Raw genomic sequence first — 25,700 nt, 5'->3', positions numbered from 1 at the left:
CTCCACCACGGGACTTGCCGGCGACGAAATGGTCCAGATGAGCGCGGGACAGCAAGGTTAGCAGCGCGAACAATCGCGTCAGACACATCACGTAGGACGTCATCAATACAACCCAACAAAGAGGGAGAAAACTCGACCTGTGCAGTGTATAGAGGCCAATTGGTGCGGTGGAAAGACCAACAAGGTAACCTGTCCATCGGGGAGCGGGAAGGGAGTGTGATAATCAACGGGAAATGGTCACTATTACAAAGGTCGTCATGTGGCGACCAGTGTAATGAAGGGAGGAGAGAGGGAGAAGAAAGAGAAAGATCAATGGCAGAAAAGGTACCATGACCGGCACTGAAATGAGTAGGGGAGCCATCATTAAGAAGGCACAGGTCGTGGTCTGCAATAAATTGGTCTATAAGAAGACCTCGTCTAGATGGAAAGGCACTGCCCCACAAAGGATGATGAGCATTAAAATCCCCAAGGAGGAGGAAGGGAGGAGGAAGTTTCTGAAGAAGGGTGGTTAAGGCAGCAGGTGTAAGAGTCCTGTCAGGAGGGAGATAAAGATTGCAAACTGTGACTGCAGAGTCTAAGTGGACCCTAACAGCAACCGCTTCCAATGTAGTTTGGAGAGGAATCCACGTGCTAGCAATGTCTGTACGGACCAACGTACAAACGCCACCAGAAGCCCGCAAGGGTCCGACCCGATTTCGACAGAAAACACGGAACCCACGGAGGGTCGGTGAGTGAGCATCAGTAAAATGAGATTCCTGGAGAACCACACAAGCTGCAGAGTAGGACGAAAGAAGGGATTTCAATTCCGGAAGGTGACGATAGTATCCATTACAATTCCATTGGAGAACCACAGAACGATGGTTTAAACGAGGGCTGAACACGCTAAATCCAGTCATACCGCCGGGTCCCCACCCGTCACCGATAAGGAGGGGGCGACATCCATGAACGACAGGTCAGAATCCGGTTGTGAAGTCGGGGAAGGGACCTCCGGTGACACCAGAGGCTCTTTGTCCCAGGACTTATGTTTCTTCTTCTTTTCAGGCTGAGATTGAGGAGGGCTGTGTGGCATAAAGGAGCCAGCTGCAGCAAGATCAGGAACAGAAAGAGACCAGGCGACCTGGGGACCGACAGACCGCGGCTCTCGTGGTCGCCTCGCGGCAGCAGACCTTTGACCTGGAAGGTGCCGGGAGAGGCGCCCTTGACCGGCAGACGCCGAAGGAGTGGGACACTTCACCGGCTGGGGAGGGGGAGCAGCGCGCCATAGGAGAAGGTGTGGGAGCCGCAGGAGAGGGGGGGAAGAGAGGGGTCCGCGATGGGGGTAAGGAAGGGGGAGGAAGGGGTGAAGATGTAACCAAGGCGTAACTAGATGTCATGGACACAGGGTGCAGTCGTGCATATTTCTTACGGGCCTCTGTGTAGGTTAAACGATCGAGGGACTTATACTCCTGTATCTTTTTTTCTTTCTTATATACTGGGCAATCTGGTGAATGTGGAGAATGGCTACCATGACAATTTACACATACAGGAGGGGGAACACTGGGACTCCCCTCATGGAGTGGACGTCCACAGTCACCACAGAGAGGGGCCTGGGAACAGCGAGAAGACATGTGGCCAAAACGCAAGCACTTAAAACACCTCATAGGAGGTGGGATGTACGGCTTCACATCACAGCGATAGACCATAATCTTAACTTTCTCAGGAAGGGTATCCCCTTCAAAGGCCAGGATAAAGGCACCAGTATCAATACGATTCTCTTTAGGACCCTTCTGAACACGAGGATCAAAGTGAACACCCCGCCGTCCGAGATTGTCCCGAAGTTCCTCATCAGTTTGAAGGATGAGGTCCCTGTGAAAAATCACACCTTGTACCATATTTAGAGACTGGTGAGGGGTAATGGACACAGGAATTGTGCCAAGATGGGTACAGGCACGAAGGGCCGCAGATTGGGCAGCTGAAGCAGTTTTTATCAGCAACGAACCCAACCGCATCTTGCTCAGGGAGTCCACTTCGCCAAACTTGTCTTCAATGTATTCCACAAAGAATAAAGGTTTGACACTGGTGAAAGTATCTCCATCAGTCCTGGTGCAAACTACATAACGGGGGAAAGGTTTTGCCCCTAGACGACGAGCCTGACCCTCTTCCCATGAGGTAGCCATGGAAGGGAAGGCCAAAGGGGCAAGAGAAGCAGCACTTGAGGAATCAGTTCCACGCAGAGAGACGGCTGCAGAAGAACGGCCAGAGTTTTGGACCTGTATGCGTTTCATCTGCATAGCGTCCGCTCTGATACCACCCACTCCGATCAGGGGCTCTCCTCACGGGCGCCACCCAGCCACAGCAAGGGCCGTCTGGCACGGCGGCCATTGCCGGGAGTTCCGATGCTCCAGGATGACGAGCAACCACTCCAAGGCATGCATGAGGAGGTCACAGCTCAGGTATCAGAAGTGTGATCCCTGTGTGTTCAGGGGGCTCAACCAAAAGGGTACATAGCGACCCCACCACATGGGCTGGCTACCGTGCAGGCTATGCACCCTAGCATCAGACGACGACGTGAAAGAAAAGGTGGAATGTACTAGGAGGGCGCACGTCGGAGACACTAGGTAAGGTGCTCTTCCCCAAATGGCTCACACTATGGAGGAGAAATTTTGTAATGGAGGTCAAACCCCAGAGGGGGACCAAGGAATGCCAAAAGGAGGAGATGATTACGCAACAAAGCCGGAGTGTAAAACCAACAGAACCAGGAGGATAGCGGGGGCCAACATAAGCAAGGACACCAATAGAGGGAGAGGAGAGGGCGAGGGGAAAGGAGCATGGAGGGGAAAGGAGGGGAAGGGAAAGGAAATGCAGCCCGGGAGAGAAAGAAGGCTGCAATGGCTCGGGGCCCCGTGCTCGCCACGCACGTATCCACAAAAGAGTTGTGGACCCCCTGGGGGGGGGGGGGGGGGCATTGCCACAGCGTCCACCACAGCTGCTTGAGTTGTTGTTGCTGGTCCCGTCATCGCATTGGCTGGTGCCACTGATGCTTTCTTGTGTTCTTCTGGTGCCCTGGGCTGTGCATTCTTGGAAGCTTTACTCCAAGCCCCTCTGACACTGGCCCTTCCTATGACTGCCTACGCCAGTCGCTGTTCCCCTATGCGGACGTGGTACGTGTTTTATGTTGGGGTCAATTTCTAGTGTTGTTTAGTATTTTCAATTGCCCTTGCAGTAATACTTTGGTATCCATCCATGCCCGGCTATTTAGGCCAATGTGGGACCATGCTAAGTCAGTTATGCCCTACACCTCAAGTCAGCAGTAGCATCAGTTCCGTCTGGCCGCATCAGCAGTTCAGTCTCAGCACTTCAAGTTAGCAGTACCAGCAATTTCGTCTCTGCCCTCTGTGCCAGCAGACAAGGCCAAGTTCATCATTGTCTTCACCAGCAGTACATTAGTCATACACCAGCAGCACCGGCCCAGTACAATGCCAGGTCTTTCTGCTGCTGCCTACCATGACTCTGAGGTTCATCACACAGGGACATCAGGAAAGACATTTTCTTGTAAGTAGTTGTGTGGATATTCATGCACATTTGTTAATAAACAGTCACACTTTCAAATTGTTTTCGATCATTCAGCACAAGAATAAAGAATGGACAAATTCCATTTACAGTGGTGGGTTGGGCAACATTCTCTTCAGTGCAGCTGCACACCAGGCTCGAACTCTTAAGGAAATCGGTGAAATGCTGTGAGTAATGAGGATAATGGGCAAGGGGCACTGCATTTGTAGTGTGTGGTTAAGCTGAGAGTTTGTGTCTGACGGCAGGTGTGCTAGGGTACTCTGTGCAGTTGCAATGACCACAGCTTGGTGATCAGAGCATCTGCCTAGTAAGCGGGAGACCTCGGTTCAAATCCCAGTCCGACACAAATTTTCAACTTTCCCCATTGATTTAAATCGATGCCCCATCATAGCCAATGTCTGTAATTCCTTTGCTTCTCATCTGGCAAGTGTTACACAGTGGTTTAAATGCAGTATTGTTTCTGAGGCACAGATTGAATCTACCAATGGTAATACCACAAGGTCCCTACCACTTTTCTTCAAACATAGCAGAGTGCGATTCCATCTCAAATCAAACGGGTAATGATTGAATGTGTCACATCACTATTTCAAAGTTTGCTGAAAAAATATATACGTTGAAGCTCCATATGACACTTCTCCAAAACAACAATATTTAGATTTTCTGATGATTTGTTAAAATGCTACAGACCTCTCTAAATGGCAATATTTGTGAAAATGTCATGACAAAAGGGAAAATTAAAAAATTATAATATAAACTATGAAAATTTGTAACTTTTTGCTAATTTTAAAATCAAGTTTTGAAAATATGAACAGTCACAGGATGTTAACCGTCTTAAGAAATGATAAGTTGAAAGACTGCTAACTGTCAGCTATTACATTAATGCACAGTTTAAACTGTCAAATTATTTGTACACAAAGGTGAAAGAATCTGAAATTTTTTGGTTATCTGGAAATTATTTTCTCCACAACCCCTATTCTAAATGTTCTAAAAATTTCATGGTACATTATCGGTCATTGTACTTAGGGAATGTACAATCAGAGTGGGCAATACTCATCTGTACAAAATGTGAGAAATTTGTAATGTACACCTAGCTCTACTCTCAAGGTCAACAAATAATGGACACTTAAATATTTAAACTGATCACTGATTTTTAAGTAAACGTCATGCAAAACTGGTATTCTTGAATCAAAATAGTTACTTTACAACATTATAAGTGAGTGGGAAAACAATACATAATTTTGTTCTAAAGCATTTTAAAACAAAAATGAGATATAGAATATTTATACCCATTTTTCTTTCCATTATATTATTCACAAATTAATATTGTCTTCTGACACAATTTTACTTCTTCACGACTTTCCATGAATTAAAATTGCCTACAATCTAACAATCAACACTGCACTGTTGAAAAAGAGTTCATTTTTTTTATTTATTTATTTTTTCTTCTCCTTCTTTCTTGGACTTAGCTGAATTTGCACACAGACAAGGAGGATCCAACAAGAGCAGTCCTTGGGAAATGGGAACTGCACACTTATCTTTTGATGATGGCCATTTGAAAGCATTAGCAGGACCATGAGGTGTCATAAAGGAGATGGTTATATCTTGCAGCTCATGAGAGACACTTATTATCTGACCCATCCACCAATGATTCTCATACACACAAGAAATGAAGTGGCTCTCTACAAAGTCTTCTAATGTACATGGTAGTCTCTGCATTTCACACACAGTAACAAACAGGCTGCATTTCATGGAGAACCATTCTTGTAATGTATGTGCCACTCTGGGATGCGATCCAGTAGTGACTTAATTGAACTGCTATTGCAGGCTTCATAATAGATGACTCTTCTCTCTTTTTTTAAATGGAATTCCCTTAATGTACTTTCATTTAGAATTAAGAGTTTCATGTTTATTACTAATGTTGATATGGTGCGTACAAATCCAGTAGCATCTCTTACAGCATCAACAGCTTCATGCTGGAGATTAAATCTTGTCGCAAGACGTTTACACACACCTCATACCACATCGCATGCACTTTTTCCATGACTTGGTGTTGAAAATATGCATTTTTTGTCTTAATTCCTGTGCTTAAGTGTTGACCAAACTCATAATGCTGAAAGTAGTTTTTAAAATGAGATGCTGAACCATCAGTCACATACACAATTTTAGGAGATGCATGGCCTCTAGATGCTATGTCTAGAATTATCATGCTGACAGCGTAGCATGCATGAGCCTGTCATGAATGAGATCATCACTGACAATATCAAAACAATGTGATGTTCCAAGGAAGTTAGCAACATGGGTGAATATTGATACCTATGATGTGTGCCAGCAGTAACTTTGAATTTTGTTCTGCAAAGCAACAGACCAGTGTTCAGCAAAGTCGAAATGAAGAACTAATGTGTAAGTATTCTGGGATGTGTCTGTTTTTACTTCTGCTATGGCCTGTCTCTGATTCCTCTGGATATGATGGCGAGTTATTCCTTTCATGACTCAATGCCTAACCTCTGTAACAAACTTCTCTGGCTCTACTGTCTTCTTCACCAACTCTTCCCCTTCCCATAGGCTACATCATTGTCAGTATCCTGCAGGTGTAATGCTTCAACAGTCATCACTTCATCACCAGGACACATTGCACACGTCACTCCTGCAACTAACATTTATCTTGTGGCTCTTGAAATATACACAAAAGCACCAGGTCCATCTCTGTGTACTACTTTCTTGTCATACTGTTTATGGTGAAACAAACAGGTTTCAATTTAGTGTAGTAAATACAGGGTGAGTCAGGAGCAAAGGTACATGCTTTGAGAGGTGATAGTATTAGTGATTCTGAACAAAAAACTTCATATGGACTTATGCCCTGTTCCGAATGGTTTCTGAGATAGAACACATGTAATATCACTTTTATACGTTTCTCTTGAATAACTCGAAAACTGCATCCTCCAACGAAAACGTGTTGCAGTACAAAATTTCCTTTTAAAAAAAAATATGAGAGAGAGAGAGAGAGAGAGAGAGAGAGAGAGAGAGAGAGAGAGAGAGAGAAGCAGTCCTATTCCTTAAAAATTATGAGAGAGAGAGAGAGAGAGAGAGAGAGAGAGAGAGAAGCAGTCCTATTCCTTTTTTTCTCTAGAACTAATGATTTGCGCGAAGAGAGTGCAAGAATGTTGAAAAATTTGCTTGACGTGCATTCACTGTAGCTTACGAAGTTTTTGTAGGCCAATTTGAGGTAGTTTCCCGACTTGATAGACCACAAGTGTCCCATATCAAACTGCTCATCTCAACTCGCTACCTCAATCTGAGGTAGTTTCCTGACTTGATAAACTGCAAGTGTCCCGTATCAAACTGTTCATTTCAACTTGCTAACTCAATATGCTACCTCAAACTGGCCTACAAAAACTACGTAAACTACAGCACATGTGTGTCGAGCAAGTTTTCAACATTCTCGCGCTCTCTTCGCACAAACCATTAGTTCTAGAGAAAAGAATGAATAGGGCCTTTTTGTGGGAAATTTAATGCAGTTTAATTTTGTACTGCGACACATTTTTGCTGGAGGGTGTGGTTCTCGAGTTATTCAAGAGAAACATACAAAAGTGATACTAAATGTGTTCTACATCTTGGAAACTATTCAGAATAGGGCCTACGTCCATATGAAGTTTTTTTGTTCGGAATCACTAATACTATCACCCCTCAATGCATGCACCTTTCCTCCTGACTCACCCTGTATGTGTGCACACTTCCTTCACTGGCTGACATTTTACCCATTTTGATCGTTAGGGGTAGAATTTTGCAAGACCAATTTCTCTTTTGTCATTACGGAGTATGCTTCTTTTATTGACCTTGTCATATATCTTTTTACCTTTTTCGATTTTTCTATCATTTTTACTAACAGAGATAACATCAGCTTGGTTAGAACTTTGCCAGCTGCATTCTTTGTCAGCACTTAAGTAATATTCCAGAGCAATAGTAAGCATATCATCTTGCAATGGACGCCCGCAGTAAGAATCTGGGATGCCCAAAAACCTTTCTCATTCTTTATTTTATGAGCTTTTAAAATCAAATAATGTGAGGAAGTGGGAATGTATTTCTGTATCTGCTGCTTAGAATAGCTACCTGGTAAAAGTGTCAGTAGCTGTACCTTCTCAGTACATGTGGCTGCTGAGATAGCAGTATTTAGGTTTTGTTGTGTTTCGTCCACATATCATTATCTTCAGGTTCTGCACAAAATGTATCTACATTAGCTATCTCACAAAGTTTTGAAGACGTTGCTTGTGTAAAACTTGGTTCTTTTTACATACTGTTTTCTTCTTGTGCTTCTTACCTTTCCTGGACGTTTACAGGGGGATACAGTAGGGGCTATAGAAGAAATGCTAACATACAACACCCAGGAATATTAACATCTGCACTGTTTTCTTCAGTTTCACATTCGGGTGATGGTGATCATTCAGTTGGGTTGTCACTAAATTTCTTCTTGTAGTGAGTATAGCAATTTCTGCACAACAGATGTGATGCTAATACTGTTACTTGAGGACCAAGATATTTCTGCAATACATCTGACAGATTTCCCACAACTGTGAAGCATTTTTCAGTTTTCTTAAACACCACCTTCTTGTGTCTTTTTTCATAGTCCACACACATCATTCTTTCACTCCTGTATTTCCTTACTGGCATTGTATCTAACAAAAAGCTCAAACCAAACACAAAGCTCAATGCAGAACGGTTTATGTGCAAGTTCTCACTTGTTTGTTATAAACAGAAGAGCACGGGAAACAGTGTTGCCAACATACATATTTTTACACCAGAAATTCAGTGATGCGAAATATGCAAATGTTGAAACATTTTGAACACTTTAGACACAAAAATATTGCCCACTGTGTTTGCACTGCCTACTAACATAGTAATCATACAATATTTGTGTAGTTCTCAAAAGTTTTTGGATGGCAGTTTTCGAGTAAATAATTCGTAAAAACTCACACAAATGTAATTTTTTACATTCTTAGCAATAAATATTTACATAATACAGATAGTTGGAGCTAAAAGTTATTTACAAAATACACATTTTTCAAAGGGCTGTACCATTTTCAAAAATTAAGATAAAAAAATATTTTACTTCTTAACACCTACGATATAGAGGTTTTATATATTTTTTTCCATAGAAATTCATGTTTCGAGTTGACATGACCTGTATGATTTTGAGATGAAGTCACCCAAGACAAATATCTGGGCCACTTCATCAAACATAAGCCGAACTGGAAGACGCACACAAAATATGTAGCTACGAAATGAGAGATAGGAGTCAACATCATTAGAGATATTACAGAACTTGGGTGGAACTTGAACATCAGAACAGCGCTAATAATTTACTGCTTGGTGGTACATTCTATTATTGATTATGGGAGTGGACATTATGGTTCAAATGGCTCTGAGCACTATGGGACTTAACATCTCTGGTCATCAGTCCCCTAGAACTTAGAACTACTTAAACCTAACTAACCTAAGGGCATCATACACATGCATGCCTGAGGCAGGATTCGAACCTGCGACCGTAGCAGTCGCGCGGTTCCGGACTGAGCGCCTGAACCGCTAGACCACCGCGGCCGGCTGGACATTATGGATCTGCAACTGTCAGTTATCTCAACAGAATTAATAAATGCTAATATAAAAGGCTGACGCCTACCAATGCACTCTTGGCTGAAGCACATGAACCTCCAGTCCATCTATTAAGTAGTCCGGCAGTATCTCTGCACTATATTTTTTCCTTAAAGGAATCAATATGAAGCCAAAAATCTGAGATCGACTGTCTCTAACTTCACCATACAGTGCTTATCCAGATGCTCCTGGATTGCTAGACCTCTTCCTCCACCAGTCCATGCATATTTAGATACTCAGGAGATTTCAAAGAAGATCATTACAACACATAGACTAAATAGTTTTAGTGTCTCATTCCCATTTAAATTGTCTAAGGTGCACCTACCAACTGGTAATAGCTTTCATCATGAGGCTCACACGAACAAAAAAATTTTGGTACAGTTTTTAAGAGAGTATCCGTAAGAAATGTATATCTGTATTGAAGGCTCTATAACCAGCAACTCTGTTGGAAGCATGTACTGCATTGCATCTTAGCAGAGGCTGAGCTTCTCAAATTACCAGCAAAAGAAAGTATCACAACCATGGAACTCGTTGCGATACTATAAGCACTTTGTTTCTGCTTGCAGATGACAGCATCTCTACATTTCCTACTCCATGACTCTTCGTCTGCTCTAATGGTACTTAAATTTTATTGCACCAGTTTGACTGAAAAACCCACTGTTTTGAAGTGTTGGAATTTCATTTGGGTGATATCTATCACATGTCCTACGCCAGTCATGGGCAACCTTCGGTGACCCTTGGGACTGATTCACATACTGAAGCTCACGGGCCGCATCATTATGTGCCACAGCAGCAGTGCTCCTCACACATAAAATCAAAACTATAGTTCCATGTCATTAATGGTTTTACAGTAATGCACCAATATGTATGGCACCACTTTCCCGACAAGCCACACCAGCAAATTAGGTCTAGGAACACACCTATTCACGAGTACATTTATTTCATGTTTCCCCATCACCAGGTGTTTACATTTATTCACTCATCGTGAAAATTGTTTCTTTACTTACGATGTTTCACAACAGCTGTCTTAAAAACTACCATTCCAAAAATATGAAATACTGTTAGTAAAGAAACAATGTTCATGACACAGAAATAAACATAAACATCTGAAGATGGGATGGCAGGCTCTTTGCAATGTCATCATGGGACAAAAACTGTCTAACAGAGCAACTAGTTGCAGCTAATTTGTTACAAAATACCTTCAATTTCAATAGTTGCAGTGTTCTAGTATGTCCACACACTGTCTCCCAAGAATTTCTTCCGTGGGCCAGAATGAAACTAACTGCTGGTCAGAATCAGCCTGTTGGCCACTGGTTGCCCACCTGCGTACTACACAGTCGACAATATAAGAGTGCTAATGGGAATGGGAGGAAACAAGACACAAAGGCAAAAAGTACACAACAAGTCATCCATCAATCCCCCAATTCAATGCCTAGGCACCTCGGTTTGCTAACAACCAGACTCAAATTAACCAGAGATGATTCTGTAAACACCTTCACAAGCTACACATTGTAGAGACACCTTTCTGCTTCTATGCAGCAGCTTTGGGAGCCCCAGACTACAATCCCTTAAAAAGAAGAGGTGCTTCCATGCAATGTATGGATTCAGTATTGCAGCAGGTATTTGGACTGTGCAAAAGTGTTCATAAAATTTGATTATAAAATGATTATATGATATTGGTCTATCCGTAACTACGAACACTAAGTCTACAAACAAACAAACAAAATTTTTAACATTAATTTTTTATCAATACCTGTATCTTTTATGTAATTATGAGCTAGCTGTATAGCGAAAGCTAAAGGCCCTAAATTCCAGTAAAAATATACATATACTGTATGTGTGTGTAGATCTGAGGTATTTATTTTCATCGTATTATGATAACAACTCTAATATTATAGCGCAATGATCCCTGAATGGATGAATAAATACATAAATATTACATCTGTCTCACATATCTGAGAGGAATAGTTTTTGTCATGGCTAACTCCCTGAAAAATCTCAATATTTCAGAGAACGTCTTCTACTTCACTGGTCTTGTTTCCACCTAGGCAGTGCACTGTCGAATTCATCTTAATCTACTGCTTTCCTTTCTACAATAGTGCTTTCAAGTTCATTTCTCTTGTACAGCCCCTCTGTATACGAGGGTAAGTCAATTATTATCCACAATTTAGTTATATTTTTGTTCACTTTGGTAATACTGTCATTTTATGTTGATGACGCATGCTTTGTTTATTTGCTGTTATATCTTTGCAATTTTCGAGCTGCTAGGTTAGTTTCATTATCGCTGCCATGCTGTTAATCATGGCTGTTCCGCTGTCTAATTGCACTAAAGAAGAGCGACGTTCAGTGATCCATTTTTTGTGGTCGGAAGGCGTATAAGGGGCCGAAATTCATAGAAGACTTTCGTTACAGTACGGGAATAGTGTTTTGCCACAACAGAGTGTCTACAAATGGACTGAAATATTCTGAAATGGTCGCATAAGTGTTACGCATGATGAAGGAGCCGGACGACTGTTTACCGCCACAAATGAAGAAACCATTGAGCGTTCACATGAAATGATTCTCTTAGACAGACGATCAACTACTGACGAAGTGGCACATCATCTGCAAATTAGTCATAGTTCTGCCTACAAAATCATCCACAACAGACTTGGGTTTCATAAAGTTTGTGCAAGATGGGTCCCAAAACAACTCGCACAGTTACATAAACAAATGTGCTTGGACATCTGCAAAAAACATTTGGATTGCTATGGTAATGAAGGGGACAACTTCTTAGACAGGATCATTACTGCTGACGAAACATGGATCCATCATTACGAGTCACAGAGTAAATGGCAGAGTATGGAGTGGAAACATCCAAATTCGCCATGCACGAAAAAGATCAAGATCCAACTGTCCACAGGAAAACTGATGCTTACAGTTTTTTGGGACACACAAGATCCAGTACTGGAACATTATGGGGAAAGGGGGCACAACAATAAACAGTGTATGTTACAGTGAGATGCTTACTGCCAGGCTAAAGCCTGCAATTCGAAGCAAATGCCGAGGATTGCTGTCAAAAGGTGTTGTGTTGTTGCACGACAATGCCCGTCTGGATACTGCTGCCCACACTGCTGAAACGCTCCAGAAACTCAAATTTGAAGCACTGGATCATCCTCCATATAGTCCCGAACTTGCCCCTTCTGACTATCGCTTGTTTGGTCCATTCAAAAAGGCATTAAGGGGTTGTAGATTTGCCTCAGACAAAGCAGTTAAAGAAGCGGTGCATTCCTGGCTCGCAGCTAAACCGAGAGCCTTCTTTTATGAGGCCATCAGGAAGCTTGTACAATGATGGACCAAGTGCGTTGAAACGCACGGAGACTATGTCGAAAAATGATGTTCTTGTAAGTGTCCAATTGATTATAATAAATTTTATAACTACTTTGCAGATAATAATTGACTTACCCTCTTATTTCTTCTACCTTTCAGTTTTCCCTTGTTTGCTTAGTACTGGCTTGCCATAAAAAATCTTGGTATTCATACAGTTGCTTTTCTTTTCTTGAAAGATATCTTCAGTTTTCTAGAGGGTGACATCTATTCTTTCTCTAGTCATGAATGCTTCTAGTGTCTTGCATTTGTCATCTAGTTATTCTCCCCAGTTATTTTGAATTTTCTGTCAATCTCATTTTTAAGGCATCTGTGTCTTTTTTCAGGCATCTGTGTCTCCATTGCTTTTGCTGCTTCATTTTTATATTTTCTCCTTCTGTCAACTGAATTCAATATCTCCCATGTTATCCAGGGATTTCTACTAGGCCATGCCTATTTGGTCCTAAGTTGCCTTCATCTCTCAAAGCTAGCCATTTATCTTCTACTGTAGTCATCTCCCCTGTTACTGTTACAGTCAATTGTTGCCCAATGCCCACTTTGAAAAATTAAATAACCTCTGGTTCTTTCAACTTACCCGGGTCCCATCTCCTAATTTTCTACCTATCTGCAATTTCTTCAGTTTTAACCTGCAGTTCATTAATTTACTAACAAATTATTTCCACAGTCACAACTCATACACAATATGTTTTACAGTTTAAACTCTGTCTTACCATTACATATTATTTATTTGAAACTTTTTGATGTCTTTAGGTTTTCCATGTATATAACCTTCATTTCCAACTCTTAAGTCAAGTGTTAGCAAAGATTAAGTTGTGTCCTAGGCAAGACTCTACCAGAGGGTTTCCCCTTTCATTCCTTTTCCTCAGTCCATACTGTTTCTTTTTTTTCTCTTCCTTTTCCAACTATCTCTCTTTGCCAATTTTTATTTCCCTTGACTATCTAAATAATTTTCTTCATCCATCACACATTCTTCAAGATCTCCATCATCTGCAGAGCTAGAAGGCATATTTTACTATTGCGATGGGTGTTTGCTTTTTATCTATCTTGGCTACGATAAAGTAATCACTATGCTATTTTTAGTATATTATCCCCATTCCTCTGGTTATTCATTATTAGTTCTACTCTATATACTGTATTTGCAACAAGAGCGAAAATGAGAAACTCACACGTAAATATCTACAATTCTACACTGAAGTGCCAAAGAAACTGGTATAGGCATGCGTATTCAAATACAGATATATGTAAACAGGCAGAACATAGGTATTGCGCTGTGGTCAGCAAAGCCTATATAAGACGAGTGTCTGTCACAGTTGTTAGATTGGTTACTGCTGCTACAATGGCAGGGTATCAAGATTTAAGTGAGTTTGAACGTGATGATATAGTCTGCGCCCGAGTGATGGGACACAGGGTCTCTGAGGTGCAACCATTTCATGAGTTCACCATGAATATGAGAAATCCAGTAAACATCAAATCCCCGACATTGGTTGGTGCAGGAAAAAGATCCTGCAGGAACAGGGCCAACGAAGACTGGCACGACAATGTGACATCCCACATGTCCAGAATTGCTTGAGTGGCTCCAGGAACACTCTTCTGAGTTCAAACACTTCTGCTTGAGCATATCTGGAATGCCTTACAGCATGCTGTTCAGATGAGGTCTCCACCCCCCTGTACTCTTACAGATTTATGCACAGCCCTGCAGGATTCATGGTGTCGGTTCCCTCCAGTATTACTTCAGACATTAGTCGAGTCCATGGCACATCATGTAGCACTTCTGAGTGCACGTGGAGGCCCTATACAATATTAGGCAGGTGTACCAGTTTCTTTGCCTCTTCAGTGTAGTTCTTACAGAACTCTTGGTAGAACAACAGGGTAGGACAACTGACATGAAAAATGTAACTAAAACGGTACAGAAACTTTACAGTCAACACAGTTCATATAAATGAAAGGTGACTGACAGAGTCTTTATTACAATATAAGAATTAATTTGTGTGTGCTACGGAAAGTTTCAAACATCAAGAAATAAAGGCAAGTTGAAATCAGAAACATAGCAAAAATTTAATTGGACAGTGATTTAAAATAAATTCAGTCCTCACCCTCTTTATGGAATCAACCCCATAATTTGCTTTAAATGCATTAAATGCACCATAGAAAAGCTAAACCACAACAATCACAAATGGATCTAAACCAGGTTCCCCTTAAAAATGAGACTGCTCTCTCACCTAAATATCTTAGCAACAATATCCACGTAATGAGCACGCATTAGGTAGGCAGAGGTGGTCGTGAGGACACCTTCTGAGCTAGGGGAATATGGAACTGAGTACACAATACAGAACTTTCTGGTCTGTATTGAAATGACCATTAAGTACTAAAACACAAAGAGGATGCCATAAAAACCCTTACTCGCAAAATGATGTGAAGTGAGAAGGTGGCAAATTAAAAAAAAAAAAAAAAATTAAAATTAAGAAGATCAAAACAACACTTATGTTGTGCTCAGCACAATATTAGGCACAGTGACAAAAGTAACTACAAGTACGAACATAACTTCCTACGTGGAAATTGAAGTTTTTCCCACATAACAACAAGGAACAGAGTGGCTTAAATGCAGATATAAGGCAAACATTTTCTGTCGTTACTTTATAACCTAACTATACCATAACATCATTTCATTTTACTTCTATATTAAGCTCATGTGTGATAAAAAAAGCAATGTTTTATACACATGGTGTTTTACAGCTCACATGGATCTCTGGAACTTTATAACTAAAAAGACATAATCTGCTGCAATGGAATACAGAACATGTTAATAATGATGCTCATCAAAAGTAGTTGCATATATGCTGAAGAATTGCTACTGTGAACCAAAAATAGAATACTTCAAACAAAGCAGAATAAAGTAAAAGTTGCGTGGTTCATGGTAAATGGGATGTTGATGCCGAAAGCTTACTGTAAATTTCCACAGATGACATCATAATGGTATAATACACAGATAAGGTACGACTACAGAGCACTATATCACATGCAAGTCACTCCTACAAGAATCATATAATCCCACAGAATGGGTGGCCTAGTACTTAGACCATCCAGTGATGGAACAAAGCAAATAACTACGACCACCTACACACGACTCTCTTTTATCCATATGGCTGAAAGATTAGCACAACTACACGAAGGCGGGCAATCTCCACTGTATGAACGGAATGTGAGCAAAGACAGAATAGTGTACATCAAAACACAGTGTTTCTTTAAGTCTACAGCAGAGAATTTTGGGTTATGATGAATTCCTATAATTCCACCTACTTACACGTCTCAAAATAACAAATCAAGAATTAATGTTATTTCTTCTATTTCGAGAGGAGTATGAGTTTAAATAAGGTACCTTAAAATAAAATGGGTAGGATACGACGTGTGTGTCATTCATTTATGCGGAAGGATATATACAAAGCTAGTTTGACAATGTTCATAATGTTTTCCCAGCCGGTGAGATACTGAAACCGCAACACGCCAACAATTGCTAGAATCGCCAACGTCACTTCTTTCATACATTAGTTCTCTTCCCAAACATCAGCAATTTTTCCAAAATAAGCAATTGAAAACCGCGACTGTTACGAAATGTTGTGTGTCTGCACAGCTTGACACAATATAAATATTAAATCCTGGTATATTAGCTTCCGTTTACCTCCTTTCGTTTCTTTCCCTTCCTCTTCTCAGCCATTTTTTGACAACTACCACAGTAGTCAAGAATTCACCAATTTTAAGTGAAGCACGTAACATTAATTGAGATAATATATGATCATAAGAAAATTTTTTAAACCGAATTCTTACTTTCTCATCCCACTGTGGGATCTATCTAAGAATCAATCAAATATTAGCATGATTAGCTTTGCAACCTTCCTTTGTAGCAGACGACGCTGTTTGTATGATGACTACCAAGAAATAAATGCATAGGAGCAAGCCCAATAATAACTGATTGTGGCCTACCATGAAACAATAAATGACATAGATATGTGAAATGGTTACAAAGAAACTGTAAAATTATGTAAAAATCTGATATAGCAAAGTTTAATTCAATTACGTTGCAAAATAATAAGATAAAATTTGATGGTCGCAGCCTACTTCAGGCAGCGGTATATCGTTGGCAGTAAACCCTTGACGTTTTGTTGTCCACAACAAAAAACCAAAACAAATGGCAACGCAACAAACATGCTGCACAACGCTTTACAGGAAAAATATACAACTGTTTACTTCAAAATGTAGAAATATTCCAACGCGTAACATTTTATTGAAGAACTATTCTGGCGGTAGGAAGACAGATTATTCGGTAAGATATGAAGACAAATGACCTAATCCATCGCAAACAAGCGTAGTGATATAAAGTAAGATGATTTGGTATTGAGATATGATCTGCACATATTAAATTTTCGCATTTATACTGATAAAACATTAAATATACCCATTATTGGAAATGAACTTTATGCTACACTAATGCTTTCATAACGAGCCCCACTACCAGTATTTTCCAAAACCATATTCCACATACCATTCTTTCAACGGAAAGAATAACTCTTAGCTGTAGCAGAATAAGTCTATGGCGGTAATACATAAACAAGAAAAAAAGAGAGAAGAAAAAATGATTTTCTAAACCCATCTCCTTCCCTGGCACACAGATAGATGTATCAATTCAGTATTGGTTCAGATAAAGAAACTGTAATGGAAATTAATTAGTAACAAATGTACTTTGAGTCATTCATCATGAAATCTTAAATCTATTTACTGACACCACTATTCTCCTCCTTGAAAATGAAAATGCGTAATGTCTTGTACATATTATGAAAACCTCCACTAGCAATGTACCTTCGGTCTGCAATGCTTTTTCTTGTATTACCAACCAGTGTCAAACATTGCTAAAAATTGAATATAAAAAGTGTGTTTACAGCAAAATAATGTTTGAAAATGTCATACAAACTTTGTCAATGAATTATATTGTAAGTAGCAGGTACCTATCATAAAGTGGAAGTATTAGTATATTTGGTTATTAATAAACACAGTTTTTCAATAATTTTTATTTTCTATAAAATTGTGCTTCATTTCCTCCACCCATCCCTTCTCCTCTCACAATACTAATATGAGTGTCATAACCTATTCCCCATTCCCCCAACTGATCCTTGTTATCCTAAGTCCCGTGATACCATCCTGAGAATTTATTACCTTTAAATTGCTATACAGACATCATGTCTACAGAGGCTGAATTTAATTTATCAGTAGTGGTACTAGTAGTAAATCTCTTACTTTGAAAAAATTGCTGTTGCCTAAAATATCATAAATGCCAGCTGATTATATTCTATGGCTAGTTTAATGCATACATTATCTTATTTATATTTATTAGAGGGTAACAGTTTTCTGCATGTAACAACAGATGCTTGCTTACAAGAAATATTGTTGCTGTTGATCTTGCAGTTAATAGGATTCTTCAATTAGCTAATCATGCAGTTTGTAGAAGAAGTTACTAATGCTGTAAGTTTTCTTTTGGTTGGCTGGGATTCCCTGTTTCTTCTTTATTAGTAATGGGAGCATGTTGAAGGTGTTTGCACCAGAATACGGAATGCCATTCTGAACCAAGCACAAGGAGAAAGGTCTAGATGAAAATTACTGTTGCAGTTTGTATTGTGCTAGTTTAAATCACGGCTAATCTAAAAATAATTTAAATTGTTAGTAAAAAAATTGTTAAGATAATGCTCCAGGAATTGAATGTAAGACTTTTGAGATCTTTGAAGCAGCATTGGCCATTTATGGTCCAGTGTGAAACTATTCTTAGCATAAGAGGCAGAATACATGAATTACTGAGTTATTAATTTTTATTGATAATGCATGATACACTGACTGTTATTAGGGAAGTTCCTGTTATCCTTATTGATCAAGTGTAAGCTATTTTTTAGCTTAAAACAGTCAGAAGAGTAATACCTTACAAGCAAGCAGTTTATAAAATAATCAAGCTAAATATTGTGTTAGAACAATTACAAAAACTCTCATTTCTGGACCTGCTAAATTTTACTGTTGTAATTATAGTCCTACGTAGTTTTATGGTCAAGTCAGAAATCTTTTATTTGGCTGTAAAGGACCACAAAAAGCCAAAAACAACTGTGTATCACACATACCTTGCACCCATCCTCACTTACGGTTTTCAGACATGTACTCTGCTGATAAAAATAATATAGCAGAATTCAAGCAATAGAAATGAAATTCATAAGCGCTGTGAAACAAACTAGTATAAAGGACAAGATAAAATATGAGGTGAACGAATAATGTATCCTGCATTGAAGTCCCTGTTACTAGTGTAATAAAGAAACAGAAATTGCAGTGGTATGGTCAGATTAAGAGAACAGGTGAAAGAAGATCAGCCAGAAAATATATTTCAGTATACTAGGGTGATCTGAGAAGTCTGCTAAAGAAGCAAGAAAAAATATTTGTTTCATAAACAACTTATGTTACTTCTTGACATAGTCTCCTTTGAGGGACATACACTAGGCCCGGGGATCCTCCAGCTTTTGCATCCCACTTTAAAAAATACATTCTGTCAAATTGTGCAAAATACTTGTTGACTGCAACTATCCCTTCCTCGTGTGATCAAATTTCTTCCCACCAAGCTAGAGTTTCAAGTTGGAAAAAAGGAAGATGTCACTTGTGGTGAATAGGGTGGCTGAGGAACCAGTTCAAAGCCCAATGCATGCGTTTTTGCCCTGTTATCATTGATGTATGGGATGACGTATTATCATGGTGAAAGAGTGCCTTTTTGCCTGCCCACCTTGGTCTTTTTTCCATCCTGCGAAACTTTCAAATGATCCAGCAGTGAAGCGTAATAGGGTCCAGTTATGCTTTTTCCTTATTCTGAGTACTATATTAAGATTATTCCGTGAGAATCACAAGAAACAGTGGCCAGTCTTTATCTTCTTTGGCGTGCTTTTACCAGCCTTTGTCCTTTGTTTTGACTGCTGTTTTGAGTCTTAGTGTGTAATGAGGGATCCAGGTTTCAGCAACAGTCACAAATTGATGCAAAAAGTCTTGCAGATTCGAATAAACATTGCCAGACATTGTGTCAAAAGATTGTGCCAGATGCACTTTTGGTTGAGATAAAACAGTTGCAGCACCCACTTTGCACACAGTTTCTTCATAGCCAATTCTCCTTGCAAGATATAATCCGCTTGCTCCATTGAGGTGCCTACAGTCTCAACAATCTCATGAATTTTTATTCAGCAGTCTTGCAATAAAGTATTATGGATTTTGTCAGTAGTTTCCTGTGTGGTGACTTCAGTTGAATGGCCAGAGTGTGCTTCATCTTCGGCACCAGTCCATCCTCATTCAGTTTCATTAATCCAAAAGCAAATGGTCTTCAATGATGGTGCAGGGCCCTTGTGCAATTTATCCATTTCTGTTTTCATTTCTGCAGCAGTCCAATCCTTCAAATGTAGATGTTAAATAACAGCACAAAACACAGTTGTCAACAATGAACTGTGTGCTGTACAGTGTTAAAATTCTGTATAAAATCATGGAATAATTAAGTTTACCAAATATGAAGGTGCAACAGAAATGCTCCATTCTTTCATGGAAATTTACCAGACGTATCTAATCACCCTCTTATGTTCGAGACGAAAGATGAGGCTCAGAAATCCTGGATGGCTACAGTGAAATATGACATGAAAACAACAGTATTCTGATGGGAAGATGTCCAGAAGTAGAAGATCTGTGAAGCAGAGGAGATGGCTAGTGCTTGTGGACACGTGTGAAACTGGAGCTGGGAAATGATGGTGTTGATTATGATGATGATGGTGTTCTTGGAACTGAGTTAAAAAAGAAAAAAAAAAGGTTGAACAAGGCACCTATGTCTGCTCAAGTTCTGAAATGTTACTTGACTGCACGGTTTGATGGTTTCTGACAAGGATAAGCTGTGTCCCAAATATTTGCCAATATTTTCTACTCTACAGCAAAGGAGCCGGAGCAACTATAATACACTCTAAGACAAAAAAGGACACACCACAAAGGAATTATCCAAATGGGAGAGAAATCAGTGGAAGTGATGTACATGTACAGGCAAACAAATGATTACAATTTTACAAAAATTGGAATATTTATTCAAGAGAAAGAACTTGACAAATTGAGAAAGTCAGTTAACACGTTGGTCCACCTCTGGCCCATATGTAAGCAGTTATTCGACTTGGCACTGATTGATAGAGTTGTCGGATGTCCTCCTGAGGGATACTGTGCCAAATTCTATGTAGTTGGCATTTAGATCAGCAAAATTCCAAGATGGATGGAGGACCCCATCTATTCTCAGTAATGGAAAGATCCGGTGACCTTGCTGGCCAAGGTAGGGTTTGGAAAGAATGAAGATGAGCAGCAGAAACTCTTGCTGTGTGCAGGTGGGCATTACCTTGCTGAAATGTAAGCCCAAGATGGCTTGCCATGAAGGACAACAAAATGCAGCATAGAATATTGTCGATGTGCCTGCTGTGCTGTAAGGGTTCCACAGACAACAAGCGAATGTATCCTGCTATGAAAAGAAATAGCACTCCAGACAATCACTCCTGATTGTCAGGCCGTATGGCAGGTGACAATCAAGTTGTTATCCCACCACTGTGTTGGGAGTCTCCAGGCATGTCTTCTGCCTGGAATCTCATTGATTGGAGTAAAATTGTCTTCATTGATGAGTCCTGCTTCGAATTGAACCCTGATGACCAGCAGAGACGTGTGAAGATGCCTCGGACAGAAATAGGATACCAACCTGATTGTCATTCACCATTGGCTCAGCAGCCAGGAGGGATGGCCTGGGGTGCCATTTCTTTTCAAAGCAGGATGGCATTGGTTGTCATTTGTGGCACCCTTACTCTGCAGCAGTATGTCAATGACATTCTACACCACATTTTGTTGCTTCTCATGGCTTGCTATCCTGTGCATACATTTCAGAAAGATAATGAGGAGTATATAGATATTCTCTAATAAGTTAAAATACCTCACCATTTATCACTCCCATTAATTGTCTAAATTCTGAGATTGCCAATCCTTGTTGGTAGTGTAACTGTAATATTTTGTTTCAGTAAGTCTATCACTTGTATCACCCAAATTGAAACCCTTGTCATTCAGCAAATGTAAGAGTGCTAGAGATCACCTCCAAAAGTTTTCAAATTTACTGGTATTCTCCTACCACCGCATAGTACCACTACCCAATAAAACCTATCGTATCCCAGTTAACTTCCCTTCCCTCAAATTAACATCTCGTAGCAAGTGGACTCTGCATTGCTGACCTTTCTTACCTGCATCTCCCAATGCTCCCTCTGACTTTCCAAGATGGCAGAATGCAATCTGCAGGATTTTTCTCCTGTAGGAAGAATGTATGCATTATCTGCATGTACACTCCGACCAGGCTGCAACTGTGTGCACACCCATGTGTCATGGTTACCCTAAGCTACAGGTGTCATCCACTTCCTGCATAGGTGTTTGAAAACCAGCACAACAGCAACAAATAAAACATGGCTGGGAACTCAGTATTTCACACCTACAGATGCTACTCTCAGTGTCTGGAGGCAAGCTAGTTGATGACTGGAGTCGGCACAGCCAGCACAGGACCACTTCCCTTCATGAGTCATGTGACTGAAAATAGTCAGCTTCAAGAGTTATATGAAAATAGTCAGCTTCAAGAGTTATACCATACAGTTGCGTTGACTGCTCCACAGGTCGTTATTCAAAGTAACTGCCAATCAGCACCAACCTCTGCAATCTGATGAATCCTTCTCTTGGTGGACACCGAATTGCATACTTAGGCCTAGGACTCTTAGGGCTTCATTAAGCACCTTCACCTGAGTTACCAGTTTGGTGACATCTCCTGTAGTAATTCCCTAATGGGTTACTTGCTAACCCACATAGACTGTACAGTGCTAAACCATGTTATTTATTCCTGTAACTGTATTCTGAATAAACATTTTATTACTTCTGGTCTGTGTGGCTGCTCTTTCATCTGTATGTACCAAATCAGGTACAGTACCAGTTGGTGACAGTGATAGTTACAATTCCACAGCATTCTCCTCTTCTCACCCATTCTGGGGATTGCCCCCCACCCTCCTGCCCCACTGCCCCCTGCCTCATAGCTCTGTCCAATGCTGTTTCCTGTTGTTCTGTATATTGCAGCCCTTTCCTTGAGGGAAGCATTATTTTGGATATTGGCGAAGAAGACAAAGATTTGTCCACCTCTCACAGCCTTATCTGCCATAAAATATTAACAATGAAGATAAAACTCTTCTTTGTGATATCTCCTCTGTCATTGGTAATGCATTTTCCACATTGCTCTGTTTATTTTCATCAATGGTGCCATGAGTAACCAATATGTTTTGTCCTGTTCTCATCCCAATACCTGAATAGGAAAGAGTCCTAACATTTTCAGTCCCATGTGCCATCTAGCCACCCGATGCTGCTTCCTTTGCATCTGCCTATTGCTGCTGCCCCCTCCAACTCTGCTTGATGCTGCTTACACTTGCCCTGCATATTGCAGCCATGCCAGCCCTTTTCTTGAGGGAGGCTCTGTTTTGGAGATTGTCAATGAGGATAAAGTTTTGACGACCTTTCACAGCCTTGCCCGCTGTAACAGAGTGACCCCTTCCTAAGAATGGCAGTGGTTCAGACAAAGGAACTGGTAACAAGATCACCCATTTTTTGATGGTTCTGGTGCCACTTCTCCCAATCTCATCCCATTTGACATTTGGTGACAACATACTACATATTCTGTGAATGTTGTCCATTTGGTTGTAGTGCAACATTGTTTCAGTTCTTGCCCTGTCATTAGCACCAAGCTCTCTATTTTGCCTCCATTCACGTCTCCTGTTGTTTTTTGTCCTGGACCTAACATGCCCTCTATTGTCGTGTGTCTTTTCTGCCCGATCATTGTGGCCAATACTCTTAAAATTTTCCAGCATCTGGGAGACTTTGTAGCAGAGTGTCCCAGAAGCAATGAGTCCTGTCCACCTGTTGCCACTCGGTGCTGCTTCCTGTTGCATCTACATTTTGCAGTAGTGGCGCACACTCTTCTCTAGGATGGCACTGCTACAGATATCAGCTGGCTACAGGGCTCCAGCTAGGTTCAGCTGTGCAGGGTTTTCTTTCGCTGACCTCCAGGGCTCTGAGGATCAGCCACCTCTGGAGCTTTGAGGATCATCCTCTTTGAGGCCTCTGAGGATCAACCTGTGAGGGTAGCTTGCCTCCAGACTCAACTGGCCTCCAGCCTCAACTGGCCTCCAGCCGCAACTGGCTTCCAGGCTCAATCTGCTTCCAGGATACCACCGGCCTTCAGTGGCTTTGCATGCAATGGCCTCGTCAGGTGCACTACCCTTATTCTGCCAACCTCCTAGGTTAATCAGACCCTCTGTTCCTCATTCCATACCCCAGACCTACCTTTTCCTTTCTGTTCCTACATACCCTCCAAAGGGATTGCTTGATGGAGTGCTTTCTCAGGCAGTCCACTCTCTTCCTTTCTGGGCTCTCACGCATATTACAGTGACAAGCTTGCAGTGGAACATTCTTCTGTGGTTGGTTGGTTGTTTTGGGGGAAGAGACCAAACTACGAGGTCATCGGTCTTATCGGATTAGGGAAGGATGGCGAAGGAATTCGGCCGTGCCCTTTCAAAGAATCCATCCCGGCATTTGCCTAGAGCGATTTAGGGAAATCACGGAAAACCTAAATCAGGATGGCCGGACGCGGGATTGAACTGTCGTCCTCCTGAGTGCGAGTCCAGTGTGCTAACCACTGCGCCACCTTGCTCGGTATTCTTCTGTGCTCACACCCTTTTCTTACTATGCTTTCTCAATGTGGGGTTCTCTGGTGGCTTCACATTCAGCAGATTCCTCCAGTGCCCCACTCTTTTCCATTGCGCATTTCTTCCTGGCTGCTCTACACCATCAGTCCTTCTGCAGTCTTGTCACCAAGGGGGAAGGGGATGCAGGATTTTTGGCTGCTAGCAAGACGGCTCCGCCATCATCTCTCCAAGGAAGAAGGGAGTATCCACATGTACACTCCAGCCAGATTGCAACCACATGCACACCCGTGTCCCACAGCTGTCTAAGCTTCAGGTATCTTCCACTTCCTGCACTGGCATCTGCAAGTCAGCTCGATGATAACAGCTCTGGGGAGCAAGTCATTGCGACGACAACAGCAGCAACAACAAATACAACAATAACAAAAACAACAATGCTTGTTATCACTGGGAACTAAGGTCACCACTACTTTAGACGCTACTGTCACCTTCTCGTGGCATTCCAGTTTATGTCAGGGAACACAGCCAGTGCGGGACTCTTTCCCTCCACAAGTCACATGCCTGAAAATAGTCTGTGCTGTATACCTCTGCCTCAGAGGTACTTAGGCGAGCATACAGCCTCCGAGAGGTGACTCGTGATTGAGAGTTACGCCAGACAGTTGCACCGACTGCTCCTTGGTTCCTCATTCAGAGCAACTCTTGACTGGCACAGACATCTGCCAATCTGACAAATCCTCAGCATGCACTGACTGGTAGACCTAGGCGTAGGACTATGCCACTCACTTAGGACTCCATTTAACATCTTCAATGGAATTACCAGTCTGGTTATATATCCTGTAGTAACTCTCTCGGTGGTTTCTTGCTAACTGCTTTGTCTTCCTGTAATCTGTACAGACTTAGAGTTGCTTGATAGTGCTATTTCAGCCTTGTAACTGTATCCTGAGTAAACGTGTTGTTACTTCCAGTCTATTTGACCACTGTTTTATCTGTATGAATCAAATATCAGAATGTAACACAATCAAACTCAAGACACTGTTGTCAACCTGTCCACCAAAAATGTCAATACCATAGAAATTTCAGTCCTGTCCAAAGGCTTCAGTTTCATCCCACATTCAAATTCAGTAATGATGGACTTGTTAAAGACCAATTCTCTTTCTTCCAGTCCCTGCAGTGGAAACACTTTTTCACCTCCAACCCCTTTGACCAGAAGCCTATGTAGAATCTTTGCCTCTCCAATTTTGTGTCTTTATTCAGCGACCATCCCACACTCCCATTCATCCATTCCCTGGTTACCTAGTTATCGGCTCTTATTGGCCACGACCTCCAACCATTGCCCACAGCTTTGGTCCCTGT

General features: G+C 41.2%; 2 protein-coding genes across 4 annotated transcripts in view; one reads left to right on the top strand and one right to left on the bottom strand.

Annotated features, from left to right (window-relative positions):
- LOC126473511 (translocation protein SEC62) overlaps nucleotides 1-16,378 on the bottom strand; it is a 136,819-nt gene extending 120,441 nt beyond the window's left edge. The window contains exon 1 of one of the 2 annotated variants that reach the window (XM_050100610.1): nucleotides 16,235-16,378. In XM_050100610.1, the coding sequence (XP_049956567.1) occupies nucleotides 16,235-16,270 (36 nt within the window). In that variant the 5' untranslated portion in view covers nucleotides 16,271-16,378. The remainder of the gene's footprint in view (nucleotides 1-16,234) is intronic. The other variant, XM_050100611.1, reaches the window with a different exon arrangement.
- Nucleotides 16,379-16,656: 278 nt separating this feature from the next.
- LOC126473510 (dnaJ homolog subfamily C member 28) overlaps nucleotides 16,657-25,700 on the top strand; it is a 126,196-nt gene continuing 117,152 nt past the window's right edge. The window contains exon 1 of one of the 2 annotated variants that reach the window (XM_050100608.1): nucleotides 16,657-16,876. In XM_050100608.1, coding sequence (XP_049956565.1) covers nucleotides 16,742-16,876 — 135 coding nt within the window. In that variant the 5' untranslated portion in view covers nucleotides 16,657-16,741. The remainder of the gene's footprint in view (nucleotides 16,877-25,700) is intronic. The other variant, XM_050100609.1, reaches the window with a different exon arrangement.

The sequence above is a fragment of the Schistocerca serialis genome, chromosome 4, assembly GCF_023864345.2.
Source record: "Schistocerca serialis cubense isolate TAMUIC-IGC-003099 chromosome 4, iqSchSeri2.2, whole genome shotgun sequence".
NCBI lineage: Eukaryota > Metazoa > Arthropoda > Insecta > Orthoptera > Acrididae > Schistocerca > Schistocerca serialis.
The sequence above is the reverse complement of the archived record's forward strand: the minus strand, read 5'-3'. Positions and strand labels throughout refer to the sequence as shown.